The 16,371-nt window shown below is 39.8% G+C and overlaps 1 protein-coding gene across 1 annotated transcript in view; it reads right to left on the reverse strand.

Annotated features, from left to right (window-relative positions):
- Positions 1–5,930: 5,930 nt before the first annotated feature.
- hdac9b (histone deacetylase 9b) overlaps positions 5,931–16,371 on the reverse strand; it is a 33,729-nt gene continuing 23,288 nt past the window's right edge. Inside the window, exons 6-11 of the mRNA XM_065261320.2 lie at positions 16,080–16,211; positions 13,691–13,806; positions 12,153–12,275; positions 10,532–10,727; positions 9,175–9,386; positions 5,931–7,437 (exon numbers count right to left, since the gene is read on the reverse strand). Coding sequence (XP_065117392.1) covers positions 7,129–7,437; positions 9,175–9,386; positions 10,532–10,727; positions 12,153–12,275; positions 13,691–13,806; positions 16,080–16,211 — 1,088 coding nt within the window. The 3' untranslated portion in view covers positions 5,931–7,128. The remainder of the gene's footprint in view (positions 7,438–9,174; positions 9,387–10,531; positions 10,728–12,152; positions 12,276–13,690; positions 13,807–16,079; positions 16,212–16,371) is intronic.

Consider the following 16,371-nt stretch of genomic DNA (forward strand, 5'->3'; position numbering starts at 1 on the left):
TACAAACACGTCCTGCCCAACTAACTCCAAAAGTCCACAGCCAAAGATTTGCTTTATGAGCCCTGGAGCACACACAGCCGGACTGGGAAAGGCAGGCACATAAAAAATGCCTGGCTATGGAAATCAAAGCCTTATAATCCCAAGAATACCCTTCTTTCTTTCTTTCTTTCTTTCTTTCCTTCTCTCTTTCCATCCTTTTTCCTTTTCAGACTCCTGTTTTTCACCTTTACTCCCTGTGTTGGGGCGGAATGAAGTGTAGTCGACTCTTTATCCCCAAAGGACTTTATCCCTGGGCTACTGCTCTTCTTCACTCTCACCTATCAGCCCGACTCAGACTTTGAGACATAACAGATCGCGTTCTTTGAACATCTCCCTTCATCTCGTTAAACATGACAGGGAACAGCAATGCTCTATTTTATAGGCTGGATGACGTCTACTGTACATGTAACGTCTCTGCGGACTGCGGGTCAGTGTTACAGCAAAATAATGGATGGGGACTACAAGCAGTTCTCCCTAATGGCAAAAGTTGAGACACAAATCGTCGTCTCTCACTCTACTGGCTGCTTTCAATGGGCTGACGTCTACTGGATAGGGTCTTGACCGTGCAATGTGCAATGCTGCAAAACCACCAAATATCTTTACATAATGTGTAATGATAACCCAGTGTGAGCCACAACATACCCATCAAGCAGTTACCACTCTTATATTTTGCATTGGAGATACATTATATGTCTCATGATGAATCCAATGACAGAATTTCTCCATTGATGTAATGCCCATGATCTGTCAGTTAAGCAAAGCGTGGTTTATTGCCAGTCAATCACAGTCGGCCAACTTGGAAAAATTCGAATTGGACAGCACGCCATATATATATATCTGTATGGTTTAGCAGTCTGCAAGAAACACTGCAACACCGGGCCCTGGAGACCTGGGCATGGACGTGTCTCCAAAATAAATGATTGGAAACCAGAGAGGAGCCATTTCAGCTCCATTTTCATTTGATATAAATTTGGAACCATGGTGGGCGGCTTATAATTCTTTCTGAAAGAAATGCTGATTCCTTTGCTCGCTGCCAGCACTGTCTCTGTAGTCTTGTATCACAACTTACTGAAGTTACTTGAAATGCGTAACGTGTTTGATGTGTTGATGAAAAAGATGGTCGGCCTTATTGAGTGGCTCTTCCCTTTTCTTCTTCTTCCTTTATTTCTTAACGCCATTCCAGCATCTACGGCTATATTCATGGCCAGGTAATACATACACAAGTTTATTCAGACAAGTTGATTTATACACAAGTTGGGGGAGGGACAATTTGGTATCTCCAATTTGCCTAACTTGCGTGTTTTTGGCCTGTGGGAGGAAACCGGAGTACCCGGAGTAAACCCACGCTGACACAGGGAGAACATGCAGAAACTCCACACAGAAAGGACCACCTGCCCTAGCCGGGGCTCGAACCGGGAACCTTCTTGCTGTGAGGCAACAGTGGGCTCTTCCCTTTTCAAAATAGCCAGTGATGAAAGCTAAAGTGTAGAACAGGGTTAGGCAACGTGCCGATGTCCTGCAGATTTTAGCACCAACCCTGATAAAATCTCACCTACAAGTAGTTTTCAGGTGACTCAGGTGTGCTTGATTAGAGCTGGAGCTAAACTCTGCAGGACATCGGCACTCCAGGACCGACGTTGCCTACACCTGGTGTAAAATGATGTTATAGAAATCATTGATTAATATTGGTGAAAATGAGAGGAGTACGGTTTGAATGCATCTTGCATACTGTCACACTAAACTTTCAGGATGCAACATTTTAATGCAGATCCTTGCTGCAATTGGGTCATTTTTCAATTGGGGTTGCAAATGAGGGGCAGAAATTGTAAAAATGCTTGTTTGTTTTCTTTTAATAAAATGTATTGTTTTGCATTTAAAATAAGTTTAATATTCTATATCCATGAAAATGAAAGCTTAATTTTGAATAATTTTATCAAACACTGGTAAAACATCCACTTATGTCTGTGGTGTTACAAATATTTGAAGTAAAATGACAGTAACATCACAGACAGTAACACCACAGACAAATTAGCCTAAATCCAGTTGTTTCTAAAATGGAGGCTGCCATCATGATGATTTCAAGATCAGGGGACATTTAGGAAATATTAATAAGTATGTATTTATCAAATTTTTTATTAAAATATGTCAAATCTGCAAGTTATAAACATAACACCACAGACACTAATAAAGTGTGACACATGAAATTGTCAAAAATTTAAAGCCTGGGTTTTCCCATGCTGCCTTGCGCGCAAATTTATTCACGCTGCAAGTCCAGAATGGAAACTATGGACCAATTTTGCCCCTGAAATAGGGAACCAATCACAGAACTGGGAGGGGGCAGCAAGACGATGAAAATGTCTATGCGACACACCGAAACAGAGAAAAAAAGAGCAACTTTTGGCGTTAAACAATTTCATATCCAAGAAGGATGTTTGGATATGGCAAGAGATAATAGCCACAGAGTTTTATAGGACGAACTTGCTAGGCATCGTCGTTGACGAAGTACAATTAACTTATAAATGGTAAGTGGCATTTATTAATATCATATTGTCTTTATGCCTGTACTGTGTTTGTCACAGTGCCACTAAATTGTGTTGCGTATCAATATCAATATGCTTCCGGTTTAGTTGCTTTGCTTTCAGCTGTGTGCACACATACACGCTAAAAGTTGTTTATGTTTGAATTTATGTCGCTCTACATACATCATGTGGTATAATTGAAACAATTGGCTATGAGCTACGTGCTGACGCATTTGATAGACATTCGTAGCGCCCAATAAACTGCTCTGGTATTCATAAACCACGCCTCAAATACCAGAAAATAAGCATACTGTATGGTTCCCAGACCACGTCTTATTCTCTATGAGACTGGCCTGGTGTTAGCCAGGCTAGAAATGTAGCTAACTTTAAGAAAATTAATAAGAAAGAATGCACTCCTCTCAGATCAACCAGTACATGCAATGAACAGGAAGTAGTCCAAATAGATTTCTCACTTTTCTTAAAGGGGCGACATTCATTGTTGCAACACCACAGACATGAATTTGGGGGACACTACTTTTTTCTTAAATTTTACGAAAGAAATATATTTTAAAATAATTTAATACAATTGTACATGTTAAATAAAATATTTACAATTTAAAACTTTGTGTAAAAAATGTTATATAGTTGTAATAGTTAATAATGCTCGAATTATGTTTATCCTACAGAATACAAACATGGAAACATTTTATAATTTATTGGTATTTAAAGTTTATTTCAACTGTTGTAAAGTAGAGGGACACCACTTACCACCACAAATAAAGAATGACCCAACTATATATGATATCATGGGCTAAAGTTTTGTTTTTAAATTCAGACATCATGGATTCTAACTTGCTTGCCCCGTTATGATTGCTTTTATTATTGTTGTACAAAATAGGATTGAGCAGTACTGTTATTATTATTTTGTCCTCCACCTTTATCTATTGGTCACACACCTTCACGTGATACAAATTCTTTATATGTATCATTTATAAGCCCGAGCATGTTTCTGCAAATAGACATGTAACGTTTTTAATGTCAGCCTGACCTTACAGACGTTGGTTTTTAACCTCAATCCTTGATATCAGGCCGATGCTACATCTGGACGTCAGGCTGACATCATTTTTTGATGTCAACCTGACCTAATACAGCTTGACGTCAGGCCGACGTTATTATTGTGTAGGGTTGCGAACTTTGTCACTCTGAAAAACGGGACAAAAGCTGACCTGCCAGGTATTTGTGGAAATATACAGTGTATTGTTAAGCCGTTTGTCAAAATATAGTGAATCTCGTAATTAAATCTATATGTTGCCAAGGCATAAGAGTTAAGGTTTATTAATAGTTTGCTAATTTAAAGCAAGGAACTTTTAACACAGTCCTTTAAATGAACCATTACCTTTACTAAAACACATGCACTAAAAGGGTTAGTAAACGTTATCCACTTCTTGTTAATTTTACCTGTGACAAACTAAAAATTACATAGATTCTGTAAACTGTAGTTTTGCTAAATCAACACCAAATACCTTTACAAATAATTAAAACACACTTACAGGCAAAAAAGCGAGAATGTGCTAGCAAAGTTGAAAATTGTCATGATTCATTGTTGTGGCATCTCAGATTGAGGTGTTTTATCAGGCAGGTCTGGATCGCCGGTGTCTTCAGAATTGAGACTGAGCTTTATGCCGTTATACATGCACAAATTGTTAAACAAACCACTATATAACAAAAAAAGTATGAAATCGTATTAAACAACCCCTTACGTATGCCGATTGTGCGTGAGGGGGTCTGTGATTGGATGACAAGTCGTGATCAGCTGCTGTTACTGCTTGTTTGAATTCATGCAGGTGCTGGAACCGACATGCGGATGACATCAAAGTACCGCGAGAGCATTTCGATGGCAGTCTCCTCTGTTTGGTTTCTCAAATCGCTATCGCGGGATTTTGATGTCATTTGCCACTCGGTTCTTGTGGCGCCATATGAAGTTGAACATAAACAAGCCTGGGGCACGTTCAATCTCACACCGGTGCGCAACGTTTTGCTACGGTTTCCGGGTTGAACGACATGTTTCCTGGAAACGGTGTGCAACGGAATCCAACAGGTTTTAGAAGCGTTTTCTCTTGTTTGGTGGGTGTGTCAGAAATGTCAGCCCAATCAGCGGCAAGATGTATAAAACCACGCGATAGTAAAGAGACAGCTCTCTCAATGGGTTCAAGTTGGAATGTTGTCTTTCATTCTGAACGGCAAGGTCAGTGACTGTAACATCGAGGGTATTTTACAGTATTAAACACACATTTATAACGATTTCATCAGGCTTCAGAAACATTTAAAAAAAGAACACAAAGCATGGCCTCTCAGCTACCGTAGTTGCAACTCTTGCGTCATCACAACAGGGTGTTCAATGCATCACCGTTTCAGTTTAATAAACGTTGTGCAACGTTCTGTCGGGGCTGAACGCAGCCCTGCTGTATCAGTCAGTCACTGGTTACTCAAAAAACGGGACACGTGAGGTCACAATCAATTTGGCCAAAAATACGGGACACCCCGGCTAAATAGGGACAGCTATCATTAATGTGTAATGTAAAATAAAAATGTGCAAGAAAATGTTTTCTATGCATTCATTATTTCCACACAGTATGTCATTTATGATTTTAATAATAATTTTAATAATGTTTGTGTTAACTCCGTTGAGGATATTTAAATATGTTTACCTTTACCAGTATATGTTGAATAGTAGTTAAGCAAGGGAAATTTGTAGTGCAATTTTGTTGCACATATCTTGCATGCAGAAGCATTCAAGAAAAAGTGATATAACAAGTAATGGGGGGCGGGGGCTTGTGCCCCAGTAAAGCTTTATTTCCAGCAACGTCCCTGCTAGTCCAGCCCTCTAGATTTAAGATTTAGGTTGAATAAAACGTTAAGACAGAAAATTGAAATGCTCTTAAATAAATCAGCTATTTCCCTGATTCACAGAATGGACTGTTATGCAGTCATTGTTATGATCCGTTCATTGGCTGGCACTAGGAATTATTGGAGCTCAGGCTAAGCCTACCCTGCATAATTGGTTTAACTTGGCCTGGTCACTTTAACCCAGGTTATACTGTATATCACCGTCTTGAGGTTCACTTTATCTTAACAGCTTTAATGCAGACTTAGGGAACCTCTCGTATGTTCACTTCAAAGGCCTGCTCAGAAAGCCTTCAAAGGCACAGTCTAAAACCTCTGTATCACCCTCAGAATCAGCAGTGTGGGAAAGTTTGTCTGCATTTTACTTCAACTGATTCTGATTTGTTTCTTGATTTATGTTTGTTTTGGAAATCCGCTAGTTAACTTAAACAGTGTGACGTAGTCCGGTGAAAAGATTGTCCAACGAAATACAGGATGGAAAAGAACTTTATTTTAAAAAAGGTGACAAGACAGGAAGGGAACAAACTGAACGGTTACAAACTGAACGTGACATTCGATCGTGACTGGACACTTGTCATTAACATCCCATACAGTTGAACAGACGACAGGAACAAAATAGGTTGACTCACAGGCTATTTGTCGACACTGATGGCTCACAACGATTAACATTTTCCTCCATAAATCAATGTTTGTTGTTGATGCCTTTCGAGGATCACATACACAAAAACGAACAATTATACATCAGAAGTGCAATCAATTACAGGAAAGATGGAAAGATGTTAAAATACAATACAGCATTTTTTCAACCTATCACACGAGTTGAAGAAAGACATCCAAGAAACAGCAAAACCACCTCAGGAAAGGACCGAATGAGAAAGAGAACAGAACAATTACCTTTTTTTTCTACCAGAGTAACATCAAGCCTGCATGTCGTGGTAAACACATCATGTGGGAATACAGAGGAAATGATTGGTTTTAAAAGGGGGCTCCCACCACTGTCTCCCCACTCACTTTGTAATTTGCTTGCACAGTAAATCAAAGCTCACTGCTGGGCCTTCAGCATGGAGCTCTGTCCTCTCCCAGCATTCCTGCGCTCATGAATCATTCTGATTCCTGGCTTCCACCAGGCATTTCCTCTACGACTCTCTCTCCCTCTCAAAATTCAGCAAGGAGTACTGCTCGTGATCCTGGGCAGCCTTCAGTTCGCACCACAGGAGACGAGGAATAAAGAATGTGAATCTAGAACCCGTTCCAACTGTTCCTAGTGTATTCGTGAGGATCTTTGTTCATCTGGGAGTCTTTCGGCAGACGATGACGATGTTGCTTTCACCTCTTACGTAGCTTCGTAACATTTATATAAAGCAAAATAAAATTGCTGTTTCTCAATAGGTGGGTGTAAAGTAGAAAGAGAAAATCTTAAATTATTAACAAACTTTAACAATCAAAAACCTCTTCTTCTTAGCATTAAAAGATCAAGTCGGTTAAAATCTCATCTTCTCCGAGTATATACAAAACATTAAACGGACAGAACTCACCCCACAAGTTCACAAATGAAACCAGTTATGAAGCTCCCAAAGCAATGACCCTGTGTTCATGCGTTGTGACCATTCCAAGCATGTTGTGTGTGTTTGTGTGTTTTTGCGTGTGCATATATGCGTTTCTCGTTTCAAATCACGGCCCGGATCACGACCCTCCCGTTAACCTGGTTAATATAAGAGCTCTGTTTGTCTGCCAGGCTCTGAGTTGCCAGCGTTTCGTCATCACTGGTATTGGGCTCCTCTTTCACCCGGATGACTCCAGGGTGAGTGTCCATCGGTGAGCTGGAGCTCTTGTGGTCTGTGCTGTGCTTCCGAATGACGCCACCAGAGGGCGAGCTATCCTCCTGCATATCCTGGTCATGCAAATCCTCTTCCTCCTCTGACTCCTGCAGGTGGACGTTAGGCTGACGGAGCTGCTCGATTGATTTCGAAAGCATCTGTGGAGAAACATAAAGATTTGACTTATTTGTTATGATTCAGCGACAGGTGAATTATTGCACTTAGTAATAGTTATAGCTAGTGCAACACAAATCAGTTTTATTCATTCAGAATAACATTTATGCATTCTACATACGCTTTTATTAAAAGCGACAGGACTTATCCTAGTCCTAGACCATAATACATAAGCTGCCCAAAAGGGATCAAATTCTGTCATATTTTTTTCATTCTCATGTTGTTCTAAACCTGTATGAATTTCTTTTTTCTGATGAACACAAAACAAGATATTTTGATAAATGATGGTAAGCACACAGCTGATTGTAACCATTGACTTCCATAGTAGGAAAAACAAATATTATGGAAGTATTGTGATAAATAATGAAGAAGATATTTTGATAAATAACACAGTTGATGGTACCATTGAATTTCATTGTATTTTTTCCTACTATGGAAATCAATGGTTACAATCAGCTGTGTGCTTACCATCATTTATCAAAATATCTTGTTTTGTGTTTATCAGAAGAAAAAAATTCATACAGATTTAAAACATCATGATTTTGTAAGGTGTGTTTGTAAATGTCCTAATATAACTAAGGCCTAGTCCTGGATTGGTTTAAACCCTGTCTTGGAAACACACAGTGCATTACAAGGTATACATTTTTATCATTATGTGTGTTCCCATGGGATCGAATCCACAACCTTATAGACCTGACATATAATATGGAAAATTGAGTATAGCCAATCTCAAGTAAAAATAGTTCTGGCATTAACAAAATATTTTTATACCTTGGCTCACACTAAAGCCTGTACAGTGTGCAAATCCCTAATTTCACAGCATTCAGGATCTCATTTCCCAGAAGTAATTTATTGCATTCACTTATGCATCACTAAAAAGGGCATTTTTTACTTGTTAACAATTAGCCTATTGAATATTATTAGGAGACACAACCAGGTACCATCAGTGCTGTATGGTACAAACTAAATATCTCACCCTACAAAAAAAAATGGCAGCAATGCTATTTTATGCACTTGGCATTGAATCTATTATTCTTTCATTTGTGTTACACACGTTCTGCTACTTTTTTAACTTCACATCTTGCCAAACAAATCAATTAGTAACTTTCAAACTACAGTCACGCAACTCTACCCAGACCAGGCAGCGGTTGGTTACCGAGGCCATAACAATAATAGGCAAAACAACTGCTCTCTGGGCACTTTTGATCTTCGTGTCTGAAAATTGCTCTTGTAACCTTGAATTTCCCATAGCACTCTCAGCAATAATAAGGCAGATCAATCTGCGAGCTCTCGCTAACAAAGGAGTCATTCAGTACCCGAGCCTCCCGTGTCGCTAACCTAGCATGCGCGGCAGAATAATTGCACTTAAACGGATGGCCAGGTCACGGCTGCTGGTGCACAGAAACACAAATATTTCCACAGGGGAACAAAAGTATGTATTCCATCCACTTTGGTGCCCATTTGAACTCGTCCCTGTGCAATTTTGTGGTGTTAGCATTCAACTGATGCCTTAAGCTATGCTAATTCGAGTGCCACTTTTGAACCATCCATAGGTTTTTCCTCACATAAAGGAGATGGGCTGTCTGACCGGCGTTCCCTTGTGAACAAACTGAATGGTGTTTTAGTAAGACAATTTAATCCTTTATACTGCGGCTGTTTTCCCATGATGCCGCTAAAATCAAAACATGGAATAGCTTTGTTGTTTGGTTAAATGATTGTACCTTGTTGATCTGGACCTGTTGCTGATACTGTTTTTGTTTCTCCAGAAAGCTCTGGTGTTGTTGTTGAATCACGAGCTGAGCGAGAGTGCTCTGGGGCAGTGGAGCAGATTGGGTGCGGTTTAGAGGCCGGTGACGTGGGAGCTTGGGACGGGTCGTACCAGGAGAACTGTCCCTCAAGGCCAGTGGAGAAGGAGGATGCACCGGACTTTGACCTAAATGAGTTGAATAGATCTGGTAAATATACATGTAACATAGCAAACATTTGCCTTTGTATGTCCTGATTTTACTTATGTGCCACAAACATTTACAGTATTTTCCGGACTATATGTCACACTTTTTTAATAGATTAACGGGTCCTGGATCTTATGGTCAGCCAGGTCTAACTTATACATCAAAATAATTTCATATGAACCAAGAGAAACTATTACCGTCTACAGCCGCAAAAGTCAGCTCTAAGCTGCTCGTGTATTTATGTAATTCAATGGATTCAGTGATGCGGAGTGACTTTGGGACCTTTTTGAACTTGATTTGGCTTGTCGTGTTAATTTAGCCTATTCAGTCTCCCAGGTATGTTCTGTATGCTATTGTGTATCGTGTAAATAATTGTTTATGTTACTTTAACATGTACGGATACCAATTCTGTCTGCTGTTCTGTGCTATTGTTTAGTTGAATAACTGGCCTTTCCGAATTAAATGTCTGTTCTTGGATTTTGTGAAATCATTTTCTAAATAAATGCGATGTATGTTTTTCCTCTTCAAAACGCATTTTTGACTGATGCGACTGAAAATTAGTCAGAAATGTGATTAAAGCAGAAAATGATTATGTAATTCCCTGAGAATCGAATCAACAATATGTCGTTGAGCTATTGAAACAACCTACATTCCACCGTGTTTGTGACCCACAAAATTAAACTAATTTTATTTATTTATTTTGCGGTGTCTGTAATAAAAATCATAATTGTATATATTATAATTTTAATCATAACATGTATATATTTTGTAATATTAGTTTTCAAATATTTTTGTAGCTTGCTTTCTCTAACTGGTCCAGAGAGGAAGTTTTGACTTCTTACACTATGTTTTTATTGTACAATGAACTCCTTTATCCCAAAAGATGAAGGAAAATCTGATCCTTGAAAAGCTCTGGGCCAAAAACCAAAAGGTTACAGGTTTAAAGCCGCAAGGAACAATCCTTGTGTCCCTGACCAAGGCACTTAACCTGAGGTTGCTCCATTGGGACTGAACCTGTAACTTAACATATTGATGTTGTTTGAAACTCACAAAAACAAGTTTCACTTGTGCCATCACAATAGTGTGTTTGATTTCTGTGTATGAATATGATTAACCCTGCTCTTGCCTGTAGAGAAGATCTTTTGGTGGCGGAGATGCTCCTTCTGGAGGAGATGGTGCAGAAGAGCCTGGTGGCTGGTGCTCACTTTGGTCTCCATAGCAACAGACAGGGGCACTGGTCCCAGAATTTGGGCGGACAGACCCTGCATGACCGCTGATACCCCACCACCCTCAACATGCTGGTCGTTAAGTCCTAAAGCAGCCTGAGAGGTGATAAAGAGATTTACATTATTTGTGCTGGGTTAACAATAGATTGCAAAAGGAAAAATCACAACATATAAATCTGTCATCTGTAAAGCTAGAACATAAATATAAAAAAGACATCTACCCCTCTAATAGATCGAAACTATATCTATATATAAGAAGGTTTGTCTTTTTCTGCACTACGCGTTTATGATGTAAACACATGGGCTAATCTTCCTAACTACAATATTAACTCAAGATTAAATATTGTTGGGAGCTAAACTTGATTATTCTGGCTTGGCTGGACTTTAAACAGCAGTAATGAATGAGGTGGCTGAGGGGAGGGTGGGGTGCAACCGACACCAGACACTTAAGCACAATATTTATCTAAGCCCTATAAAATCCCCCAAGGTCAAAGGGCAGAACCCTGAGGCTACACATATCATCCAGTCAGACCGTGATGGCTGCTCTTTCAACAGGCAGCACAATATGCAGTTGAACCAAGGACATAAATGACATTTCCCTTCATTTATCAACATAAACATCCACATTCAATTCAATCAGAAGTGTAGGAGTGAGCCATATTAAAAAACCTGCAGCCTGTGGATACCAAGTATATAAAAATAGGTAACAAAAATGCAGATATGTTCGTTCTCTATCATGCATTATAATTTTAATAAGATTGTTTGCAATATAAAATCAATCAACATTGTGAATATTAAAGTGATTTCGAATAATTTGTCCATGAAGATTTCTACAGATTGGACTAGATACACAATCAATCTTTGTCTAATAGTTTCAGATGTTTAAATAGTGCATGAAAGTGATGCATATAAAAAAGATATTTTTGGTTTTGTGTTTATTTCATAAATTAAAATTTACTAAAACGATATTTTTTACCCAACAATGTAAAAAAAATCCGTAGAAATTTCAATGTTATTGCAGCTGGGTTGCCGGTATTTTACCGTAGATTTACATTTATGTTATTTACTGGCAAGAGTTTGTTCAAAGTTAAATAAATGTTAAATATTAACAAGTCTTTATCTTTACAGAATAAAACTATACAATAACAGCCTCATGCAAAGCATTCTGGGAATCAGAAATCATCATCAACCTTTTTCTGTTTTTTGCTTCAGATTTTGTTTCCCAGAATGTTTTGCTTGATGCTGTTTTTTTTAGTTTGACTCTGTAAAGACAAAGACTTGTAAATGTTTAATGTTCATTTAACTTTGAACAAACTCTTTCCAGTAAATAACATGTAAATCTACGGTAAATTACCGGCAACCCAGCTGCAATTTCTACTGATTTTTTTTACAGTGAAACTGTATTTTACTTCTTGTAATGGTTGGACAAATGGTTTAGACGAATTCATGAAACTTCATCACAGAATCCAGATTTGGTGTGGACAGAACTCCGAGTTGACAAAAAAGGATTGTTTGACTTACATTAATGGGAGAGGAGGTGGCCGAAAGACCCAGGGAGATATTGGGTAGAGATGGCGATGTGTAGAGGTTTAACATAGAGACAGAGTTTTCAGGGCCCAATAACCTCGACTGCGATGGCCAACGCTGTGACGGAAAAACAGAGGGAGGGAAAGAGACAGAGACATTTTGAAATCCCACTACGGACCATTGGAAAAAACAACAGCAACAGAACAATAAACTTTAATGTACTAAGACGAATGATGGTTTCGTTCCTGCCGCAGTAAAGCTGTACGAGTTTAACTCGGGGAAATAAAACCTAGGCCGAGGAAAGGATCACATTGACGCTATTATATAAGATACATTAAGTAACAATATCAGAGAAACAACGTATTAGATGACTCCACTTCCTCCACCCTGTGGTGCAGCCAATCAGGATGCGGCAGAGGATCGGTACTGTTTACCCATAATCCCTCCTGCCGATTCACTGACCTGTATGTGGATATCCAGCCTTTATTTGACCTGGGGGACCAGTTCCCCCTGAAAGAGGATACCCAATGTAACGGTTCACAAATGCTGGTCGCTTTCGTATTTAGCGCCGCGACTGCGGGGAGCTCCTCGACCTGCCAGTCCGATCCGTGGGACCTCGCGGCTTATGTCAATACAATAGCGATCGGGCGTGTTTGTGTTGTTAGCGTGTCTTTGGCTACCAGCGGCTGGCAGATCAATTAAGCTCAACCACCCACCACTTCGGCACTGGATCAGGGTGCAATAAGCATTCCTTGTCAGCTATTGCATTGGAGGTCCATGGGAGTGTAAACAGTGGTGCTGAAGAATAACACAGCTGCTAAGCCGAGGCTTCACAGAGACATGTCACAATTGCCCAGAACACACCTCAGTGTGAGCAAAGTCCACAGGGACCCGAAGCAACCGAGCCATGAAGCCAACAGGAAGTGAGTCAGTTGGAGGGAGCTAATGAACATCAGTAAAGTGCAAAAGGCCTCCGTGCTAAATTTTCTGAAGGTAGACGAGGTTCTTATTATGCATGCATGCACTGTATTGAGGATTGATAGTGAGAAAGTCCCGCTCAGTGCGGGCGGCTTGAAACAAGTCCATAGGTGAGTGCTGAACTTATCCTTGCCGACTTTAAAAGCAAAGAATATCTGATCTACGTTTTCTTCCAACGAGCTTTTACGAGACCTGCGGGCGCAGAAAACCACACAGCTATAATGCCAGTAAAGGTTAGCGGTAGAGAACAGGAAGTGAACCGACTCTTTATTGTCTGCGCTGGGAGCCGTTTTCATTGGACTGAGACGGACAAGCAGGTCACGGGCCGTAGGGTCGGCGTTCTGTTTTCATAGCTGCTCAACGACAGGCTGTGCTTGGGTCTATGAAATTTATGGGTGCGGCCTGTTGGCCATCAGCTTTTTTAAGTCGTACAGGTTCTAGTGTTTCAGAAGAGCTTTGATGAAAACGTTGTAAGAAATCTTGACTGTTAATGGGCGTTTGTACCTGTGGTTGAACGGTTAGATGCGAGTGCAAGTTTGACATTGAATCAGTACCTCAGTGCGTGTGGTGACTGGTAGAGAAGAGGGTCCATTTTCAGCCCCCAAGGCACTGCAGGCCCCATTGGGTGAACTAGGACCTGATCCTGGAGCACTGCTGCTGGCTGTGGACTCTGTCGAAATGAGATAAATGAAACATAACCGTAAATATTATAAATCACATACTCAGATAACCTGTTGAGTATGTATGTATGTATGTATGCTGGGTTGTTTCAATCCATGGTTGAGTAAAATATGGACATTTTCTAGGTTCATTTAAATGAGCATTTAGGTTTGCTGTATTTTCCCAACCATGGGATGTAACAACCCAAAATGTTTAGATTGTATGTCTGTCGGTCTGTCTATCTATATGTCTGTTTATCTATCCACCTGTCTGTCTGTCTATCTACCTGTCTGTCTGTTTGACTACATGTATTTTTGTCTGTCTATCTGCCTATCTGTCTATTTGTTGGTCTGTCTGTCCCTTTCTCTGTCTATTTGTCTATCTATCTATTGGTCTGTCTGTTTGACTGCCTCTCTACCCATCTGTTTGTTTGTCTGTCTACCTGTCTATATGCATATTTATCTGTCTATCTATATGTATGTCTGTTTATTTATCTGTCTACCTGTCTGTCTGTCTGTCTCTTTGTCTGTCTGTCTATCTATCTGTATATTTGTCTCTCTGTCAGTCTATCTGTCTGTTTGTTTGTCTGTCTAGCTGTCTATATGCACATTTATCTGTCTATCTATATGTATGTCTGTTTATTTATCTGTCTGTCTGTCTGTCTGTCTGTCTGTCTGTCTCTTTGTCTGTCTATCTATCTGTATATTTGTCTGTCTGTCAGTCTATCTATCTTTATGTTTGTTTGTTTGTCTGTCTATCTCCCCATCTGTTTGTCTGTCTGTCTACCTGTCTATATGTATATTTGTCTGTTTATCTATCTGTGTACCTGTCTGTCTGTCTACTGGTCTACCTGTCTATTTGTCTGTCTGCCTATCTGTCTAATTGTTCCATCTATCTGTATGTCGACCTGTATAGTTGTTTGTCTACTTGTCCATCTATATGTCTTTTGTCTGTCCTTCTGTCTGCCTGTCTGTCTATCTGTCTGTCTATCTGTCTCTCTGTCTGTCTGTCTCTTTGTCTGTCCATCTGTCTGTCTTTCTGTCTGTCTACCTGTCTATTTGTCTGTCTGTCTCTTTGTCAGTATCTCTATCTATCTGTCTATCTGTCCGTCCGTCCATCCGTCTATCTATCTATCTATCTATCTGTCTGTATATTTGTCTGTCTAAATGTCTCTTTGTCTATCTGTCTCTCTACCGGTCTATTTGTTGGTCTGTCTGTCTCTTTGTCAGTGTCTCTCTGTCTATTTGTCTGTCTATCTATCTGTCGGTCTGTCTCTTTGTCTATCTGTCTGTCCATTTGTCTGTCGGTTCTTCTGTCTTTATATCTATCTATCTGTCTCTTTGTCTGTCTGTCTGTCCATTTGTCTGTTGGTTCTTCTGTCTGTATATCTATCTATCTATCTGTCTGTCTGTATGTCTGTCTGTCTGTCCGTCTGTCGGTTCTTCTGTCTGTATATCTATCTATCTGTCTCTTTGTCTATCTATCTGTCTGTCTGTCTGTCTCTTTGTCTATCTGTCTGTCTGTCTACCTGTATAGTTGTTTGTTTAAATGTCCATCAATCTATCTATCTGTCTATTTGTCTGTCTACCTATCTCTATCTATCTGTCTGTCTGTCTGTCTGTCTGTTTGTCTGTCTGCTTACCTGTATAGTTTTTTGTCTATCTGTCCATACATCTGTCTGTCTATCTGTCAATTTGTTGGTCTGTCTGTCTCTTTGTCAGTATCTCTGTCTATCTTTGTCTGTCTGTCAGTCCTTCTGTCTGTCCATCTGTCACCGTCTATCTATCCACAAAAAATGCTTTTGTGAAACACATTGTTCCTGTTGTTCATGCTGTCACTGTTCCCGAAGCTCAGTTGGTAGAGCATTGCGTTAGCAGCGGAAAGGGTCATGGGTTCATTCCCCAAAGAATGCATATACTAATAAAATGTACAGTATGAAAGCACTGTTAGTTGCTTTGGATATGACTAATGTAAATGTAATGAACTGTAAATGTAAAACAGGCCTCCCACACTCGCAATCCCCTGCCACTGATACATTTTAAACATCCGCAAGTGAATAAATGATTCAACCAGCAAAACATCAAAAAGCACACTGGATCCATGTTAACATGTCACCTGTCAAAGCAGCTATTATGTAACAATATAGCACACTGAGCTTCAGAGGCAATGGACAGCTGCTGTGATCACTGGAGAGAAACTACCAGCGCGAAATAAGAAATCCTACTGTTTACCCCCCAGGTGTGTTGTGTAACTATGCAATTCATAATGGGATGGCACTCCTACCCAGAAGTTCCAGTGCTCTCTTTTTAAAGGGTGTCATAATGCTCCCCTCTTTTCTCCTCAGGAGTGGGCTGCTCCTTCTCTCAGCAACCTTCTGCTTTAACCTGGAGCGCACCTTCAGATTGGGCTCTGAAACTGAAGATAAAAAACATTTAACACACTAAGAAATCAAGAATGCAAGTTTCTATGTTGCTTCACAATCCTGGCTAAGGTGAAATTTCATTCTGATATTTTGGAGAGTATCTTTTTGGCAGGTTTAGTCAAACATATTTTTGAGCTCAAGTATTTGTAGCTG

The sequence above is a fragment of the Paramisgurnus dabryanus genome, chromosome 13 (assembly GCF_030506205.2).
Source record: "Paramisgurnus dabryanus chromosome 13, PD_genome_1.1, whole genome shotgun sequence".
Lineage (NCBI taxonomy): Eukaryota > Metazoa > Chordata > Actinopteri > Cypriniformes > Cobitidae > Paramisgurnus > Paramisgurnus dabryanus.